Here is an 8,268-nt window from a genome sequence, read left to right as displayed (position 1 = left end):
CTCACCTCAGGATTGCTTCAAGAGTATAATTAAATTAATTTAAAGCATTTTATTCTTAATTTGGCAAAGACATTTTTTAGCGCTGTCGATCATATACTATTCACATAAGATCAGTTTGCTTTTCTTAATTATATAAAAATGTTGCTGCTTAAATTTTATCATGTAGTATGTATTTAATTTTCAGAACTTATACCATTGCAAATAAGAAAATAAATATAGGTAAAATCATGCAAATGTAGAACATTTATATGTACATATATATGCAAAATAAGTATTGGACCACATTCTTATCAATGTTTTATTGTAAAAAAAGAAAGAGAGAAAAAACAACAGAGAAAATTACGAAAGCTTTTATTTTTTTTTTACTTTTCATTTTTATTAAGTCGCGTTTATATTATACAATTTGATTTAAATTCTTATTATATGCCTACAGTGTTTGTATTTATATATGTATGTAAATATTTGTTTGGAAAAGTGAAAAAAAAAATTTTCCCCAAACAAAACTAAAATGTACACAAAAAACAAAATAAAACACAAATTATTGAAATCAGAATAAAAAATTTAATATAAATTCTTTAACTAAAATATTTTAAGATTAGTCAAAGCTTAGCATTTACACCTAACAGTACACACACAGAAGTTCTAATCCTTCTTTAGAATTTAAAAGAGAGTATTAAATAAATTCACTTACATTTCTGTTATACATAATAAAATTCTTTATATAATAACAAAATATAATATAACAATAAATTATTTTTATAAAAAAAAAAAAAAAACTACATAATAAAAATAAAAATGCATTTAAGTTAATTGATAAAATTTAAAATTAAATTTTAAATAATTATTGCTTTAAATAATTTAAATATACGTGGTTGTGATATCTCATTTATTAAAATATTATTTAATTTTTAAATTGAATTTATTTTATTTTTGAACAAAATAATAATAATATAATAATAATTATGTTTGAATTAAGTAAAATATATTTTTTAATTAATTTATTTATGTTACTTATACTACATTATAATGTAAATCTAAGTGCTGCAGCTGTATTTAATAGGAATTTAAAATATGAAGGTTAATATTAAATTTATACATTTAAAATTTTTTGTTATATACATATAACAATATTTAAATATAACAGTAACTCAAATAATATAATATGTACTTAATTAAGTACTTTATATTATATAATATAAATATATGTATATTTATCTCATTTCAAGTATAATACTATACCGCATTGTAATATGTAATTATATTTTATAAATTAATTTGAAAAAAAAAATTTAAATATTTGAGTGAGTTTAAAATATTTTAAATGTTATGAAAATAACACGCATGAAAACCTTATAACATGTGATAATGTGTGCAAAAGTGTGGAAATTGTATACTTTGATAAAAATAATTTTTTTTTTTATTTGTAAAACATTATAATAGCAATTATTTCCTACTGTGATATTTTAGTATGTATAACAAAATAATGTTTTATTCAATTTTTGTTATTATTTTGCTAAATTGTGGTTTCACAGTGCGCGTATTTGTGAAAACTTAACATTTATGGTTTAGAATTATTCAGTTTGTACATTATTTTGATCTTTAACCAGAATATTTTAAATTTCCAAAATATAGTATACTGAAATTTATAGAAATGTTCTATTATAGAATCAATTTAATGCAATAAGTCTATTTATTAGTATATAATACTGTTTTACGGCTAATAATGTAAAATAAATAAACTATTTTAATAATTTTTCGCATCATTCTTTAGCAAATCTTTAACAATATAAGAGAATGAACCAAAAAACTAAAATGGAGGTTTTTTATTCATTTAGCATTGTTCCGCCTCCCTCGGAAACGATTTTTTTCATAAAATTGTCTTAAATATTTTATAATATTTTTATTTTATTTAAAATATGTTTTGTATTCAAATTTTAAATATTTTTATTTTTTATACTTATATTTTCCCACATTTTGCTTTATAATTATCGAAATTTAAATATCAAAATAAATTAAATTTAAAAATATTTGCCTTTAAAGCAAAATTTCATTTGCTTTACACGTGATCCCCTCAATATTTCTCTATTTCTGTCAGTTTATTAAAAGTTCATTTCAGTTCAGTTCAATTTCATCTGTTCAAATAAAGTGTTATTGTGAATGAACGTAATATGGTGTACTTATGTATGTGTATATATATATATAGCTACACAAGAAACTTATCAACTATATAGAGTTGTGAATAAGTCACTTTCCTGAAATAATTAAATTTAAATAAAAGTTAAATTAACATAAATTTTTTCTTAACAAAAAAAAAAAATACATATTTTTTTTTAATATTTTCTTTTGTAAATTAAATTTTTGTATAAAACAAAATTCAATCGTAAGCTGCACTCGAAAATAAAACAATTGCACACGAGTATAAATAATCTTGCCGCAATATGTACTCTCTATTATTATACCGGCTTTTTTAAAACGATATACAAGTACAAATGAATACACATGAAAAGTTTCCTATTTTATTTTAAAATAATCCTATTTATTAAAAATGGATTCAATATAAATATACTTGTATATCATTATTGTTTTATTTTTGCAAAAAAAAAAGTTCAATAACTTAAAAGAAATCAAACTAAATGTAAAATTTTGAGGAACTAATATTGATGATACTATATTTTCAGTGTAGGCACCTAATATACCCAAATATAAGTGTCTAACATTTAAAAGTGATAAGAAAACTAAAATAATAAAATTGCAGACTCGTATATACTGTATAACACTATTTTTAACTTTAATACGAACTTTAAACTCAATTACAATGAAACTATTCAAAAACAAATTTTGAAATAAGTATGAGATACTGCAGTATTTAAAAATAAAAATTCGTGTTAATTAAAATGTGAATAGTATACCGACAAGAGTAAATTATGTTTTAGCTTGCAAGTTGTGTCTGTGATTTTAAAAATTGATAGTTATAAAATATAAACGTTTTACCAATTATAAAGTAATAATATAAATTATTAAAACTGCTACTTCCTATAGTCGTGCATAATTATAGTTTGTAATATTATATTACACGAGACTAGATATAGTTGACTAGATCAACTCTGTGATACTCGTACGAGTTAATGTTTGTAAATGTAGGAGATAATTGACATACATAACCTTTTTTTGCATTGTCTAGTGTTATTTATATACGTAAGTGTTAAGCATATTACTATAAGTATTTATTAGTGTTCTACATATAACGTAGTTACAAAAAACATCCAGACATGGTTAACTCGACTTAGAACTCGGCTGTGATCAGAAACATATAATTGAGTTTTAGCGTTACAAACAGTAAGACAAATTTAGAATCTATACCTTTCGAACATACGTTCGTGCTGGTATAATAATTTTTTCTTAACTATATTTAAGTTTTTATTTAACCATTTGATTTTCTGGGGTCTTATACTGTGATGATTAATAATTAAAATTATAATGATCGGAAAAAATAGAAAATTGTTGACTAAAATATTAGAAAAATTCTTTATTGAAAATTATTAAATGAGCAAACAAAATAAAGTGAACAAACAATATTGAAAGAATTAATCGTTTATGCTACTTAGGATTACAAAAGGTACAATAAATAGAATTGGTGACAATTAAAAAATAATTGGTAATAAAAAACTTTACCACCTAGTCTTTTGTTTTTGAGTAATTAAAATGTATACTAATAAAATTTAGATTTTTAATGTGATCAGCACATAACCGATCGCATTGTATACAAATGAAAAATATTTAGGAATCCGAATAAAATATATTTTGATTAGTTTATAGTAAGAGTTTCGGAAAATTATAGAAATATTCTCTATATGATAATATTATTGCAAATTTTTGGAAAAATACTAAATTTTGTTTCTGGAATTGCCTCATTCTGATTACTTCAATAGTTTTATTGAATTGAGAATTTTGAGAGCACACCGGTATCTTGTTAGAAGTATTTCAATCAACTTATTTCTTCAATATTACTAAAAGAATCGAAAGTATCTACTGATTTCCCTACCCATTTTATTACAAATTAATTTGTGAATACTATTTACATTTAAAACTGTGAATTAAAGTGAATAAGGTAATCGTAATTTTTTGTAAAATTAAAGTTCTCAATTTTAATAATAATCTAATATAAATAATAAAAGATTTAAGAGCTTTGAAATTCAATTGAAATTTTTGTTAATTTTCTCAACTAAATAATTTATACTGTCAAATATAGGAAAAACTACCTATTCTCTATATTTAACGGTAAAATTATAACAATTTTTTTACATCTTCAATTTTATTTTCCCGGTCAAACAATAGCTTGTTACAAATGATTATTTTAATGACCATATAACAATATTTCATTAAATTTTTGCACCAAAATGACCTGTGCAAAAAATGTTATACATTATACCATAAAAATATTTAATCATACATCTTTGTGAGACCATCAATTAAATACAGAAAATAAATACCTAAGCATACGTTACAATCATATATTCCAACCATTTATAAATGAGCAAAATAATAATTCTAAATTAATCGCAATCACTTAACATGGTATTAAATTACTCGCTACTATATTTTTTATTACGGTTTTTAGTAACGTGTAAAATTAAAATAATTATTCTTTAAGTTGTTTATTTTAAAAATAAATTATTTTAATATTATAGATAAGTTTAAAAATTTCAATTTCATTTTTAAGATAGCAATGAAAGCTTTTTTTTTATTTTTGTTATTATTCGTATACAATGGCACATGCTATGTCACATGTCTACAATACAATTTTAGTCGCTTGCCAAGAATAAAATTTACAATGAATAATTTAATAGGCTATAATTTATGAATAAAAAAAATATATGTACGTAGTATGTGTGAATATAAACAAACTAGCAACATATTGTATTTGTGTACAAACCAAAATATAATTTATATATACATACATATATCTACATATGTATATACATTTATTACATATTATTTTATGCAATATTTAAAAACGTTTCTGATTTCTAACATAAATTTCAATTAAGCATTTTTATTATTGTGATTTTTATGGTGATATTTTAACTGCATATACATATACATATACATATACAATATGTTATGAGATTTATAATATGCAATATGCAGAGAGAAAGATGAAACGGTTTTAAATTGAATACATATGTATGTAATATGCAGATACATAAAAACACAATATCAGCCACAAATTATTTCGTACACTTTTCTGACATAAAAGACTGTATTTTAAAATATTTAATGTAATGTTATAGAATTAATAAAAATGTACATTAAATTTTACAGATGAAAAATATTGGCAACAAATTGGTATGAAATATCTGAAAAAACGAATTAATTTATTAGATGGGAGTGAAATACCCAAAGCAAAAAATATTATATTTTTTTTGGGTGATGGCATGGGTATGACAACTGTAACAACAGGAAGAATTTATAAAGGTCAATTAAATGGAAATTCTGGAGAAGATAGTTCATTAGTTTTTGATGATTTTCCAAATACGGGATTAGCAAAGGTATAAATTTTTAATGGATTTTTTCACTTATTACTTTAGTTTTGCATATTAAAAAAATTTTTGTTCACCAATTCAAATCTTTCATATTTATAACCTTTACACTCATAATAAATTAAAAGGTTTGTCGCATGACCATCGCATAAATTAAATATTTGTCGCATGACCATCTTACAACACCTGCATGACTCTATTTTTCTAATATTTGAAGATTTGATTCATATTTAAAGCATACTCTTTTTCTGTATATTACAGACTTACAATATTGATAAGCAAGTACCAGATTCAGCTGGTACAGCAACTGCAATTTTTACTGGTGTTAAAACACGTTATGGTATTATTGGTATGGATAATTCAACAAGTCCATTTGATGCAGAAACTGGTAAATTAGATTCAATAATGAAATGGGCACAAAATGTTAATAAAAGTACTGGTATTGTAACAACAACGCGTATAACACATGCAACTCCAGCTGCAACATATGCATCAATTTATGATCGTGACTGGGAATGTGATTCTGAAATACCAGATACTAGCCGTGGCATTTACAAAGATATTGCTAGGCAATTAGTTGAAAATGAACCGGGAATAAATTTTAATGTTATATTTGGTGGTGGCTTAAAACCAATGGGCAATAAAAATAATGATGAAGTAGCAACTGTTACATTTGAAGGCAAAACTGAAAAAATATGTGATCGTACTGATGGTAAAAATTTAGTAGAAAATTGGTTAAATTTAACTGGAGAAAATAGACAATTTGTCAAAAATCGAGATGAATTAATGAATTTAAATATAAAAAATGTTAGTCACGTTTTGGGATTATTCCGAAATAATCATATAACATATTCAATAGCAAGACAAATTGGTGAACCTGCTTTAAGTGAAATGGTTCAACAAGCAATTCGTATATTATCAAAAAATGATAACGGATATGTATTAATGGTTGAAGGTGGTCGAATTGATCAGGGACATCATCAAAATTATGCTCATGCAGCATTACAAGAGGTTGTTGAATTTGATAAAGCAATAGAAATCGCTTTAAATATGACGAATCGTAAAGATACATTAATAATTGTAACAGCAGATCATTCACATTCTATGACATTTAATGGTTATCCGGGACGTGGGAATAATATTTTAGGTTTCGCCAATAAAAAAAATGTATTTCCGTATGAAACAATAACATATGCAAATGGTCCTGGTTTTTTTAAACATAGATCATCTTTACATACATCATATTTAAACAATACTGAAAATATACGATTTAATACATGGATACCAGTAGAAGAGATTGATTCAAATATAAGAAATCAACCAACATACAAAAATTTAGCTGCATTTCCTATAATCGATGCAGATGAGACCCATGGTGGGGAAGATGTTCCTGTATTTGCTATAGGACCTGGTTCAAATCTTATTGGTGGTGTATTTGAACAAAATTATTTAGCATATGTTATGAGTTATGCTGGTTGTATGGGACCAGCAATGAATTTAGATAAAAGTTGTATGGAAAGAAGTAGTAGTACACAAAGTAAAAGTTCTACTTTAATAATAAGTAGCTCATTATTAAGTATAACATTGATATATAGTATATTAACGTTGTTTTAAGTACAACAATGTGTAATAAGAAAAAATACCAAGAAATGCTTTAATTTTGGATTTTTCCAAAATATTTATTTTATTTGTAAAAATTTGAATTTGAATAAAAGTATTGTAGTAATTGATAGGTAATTTATGTATGTTTTTAATATTGATACTTTACATAGGTGTTAGTTATTAAGAATTAAATTAAATTCCAAATTATATACATTATTATAATATTCCCAGAAAACTATAAGCTCAGTGTTTATTCCACAATCTATATAAAGAACTAAGGACTCCGAAAATAAAGTTTTATATTGTCATTGAAGCAGTTAATAATTAATAAAAAGAAGCAAACCTTATGAACCTAAAAAACTCCATCTTCATATATTTCACGAATTTCACGATTTCCATTATTCTAGATATTTGAAGATTCTTAGAAAGCATATTCAAATATTTTAATGCTCTCCTTTATTTAAAAATACATCCTGTTTACATATTTTATAATTTATAACCTGCAATATTTTGTACGAGTGCATATTATTATTTGATTTTTGGAAAAATTTTCAATTCAACTCTGACCACTACGGTTATTATAAAAAATTGTATTTCTTACTTAAGTAAAAAATTTATTCGAATACATAATATTTCCTATAAACGGAAACATGAAGTTTCCTCTATTTCCGTTCTAAAATAATATTTTGAATATTTTTTTATATTTTTTTTAATAAAATAATTTATTTTTGAAAATTTTTTCGAATGTATATTTAATTATGGGAAAAATGTATTTAGATATTGTAATTTCCTCCGCTCTCCAACAATTTTTATTGAGCTGAGCATCATCAATTGAGAATAATAGAAATTATTACGAGCACTACAAATATTAGATTTAAATTTCCTTCTGACTACAGTTTTAACAAGTATAATTTGTACCAGTTCCTAGTTTAAGATCCTAGTCAAAGTTAGCGGAATTTCATGTGTTTTTTGAGGGTATAGGACCACCGACAGATTTTGGAAGATAGTTACATAATTATAAATTCAAAAAATTAACTGTAAAATTCCGTTTTGTTAGCATTCAAGAAACTGCCAATTTGCTGAGCTCATTATATTAAAGATTCTATATCAATTTTAAACTTTAATT

General features: G+C 23.4%; 1 protein-coding gene across 1 annotated transcript; it reads left to right on the top strand.

Moving 5' to 3' along the window:
- The first annotated feature begins 686 nt into the window (after positions 1–686).
- On the top strand, positions 687–7,277 carry LOC129610970 (alkaline phosphatase 4-like). Its single transcript, XM_055523826.1, has 3 exons — positions 687–1,077; positions 5,323–5,549; positions 5,802–7,277. The coding sequence occupies exons 1-3, from the start codon at positions 963–965 to the stop codon at positions 7,152–7,154; spliced, it is 1,695 nt and encodes a 564-aa protein (XP_055379801.1). The 5' UTR covers positions 687–962; the 3' UTR covers positions 7,155–7,277.
- Positions 7,278–8,268: the final 991 nt, after the last annotated feature.

This window comes from Condylostylus longicornis, unplaced genomic scaffold (assembly GCF_029603195.1).
Source record: "Condylostylus longicornis isolate FDR11 unplaced genomic scaffold, ASM2960319v2 ptg000048l, whole genome shotgun sequence".
Lineage (NCBI taxonomy): Eukaryota > Metazoa > Arthropoda > Insecta > Diptera > Dolichopodidae > Condylostylus > Condylostylus longicornis.
The sequence above is the reverse complement of the archived record's forward strand: the minus strand, read 5'-3'. Positions and strand labels throughout refer to the sequence as shown.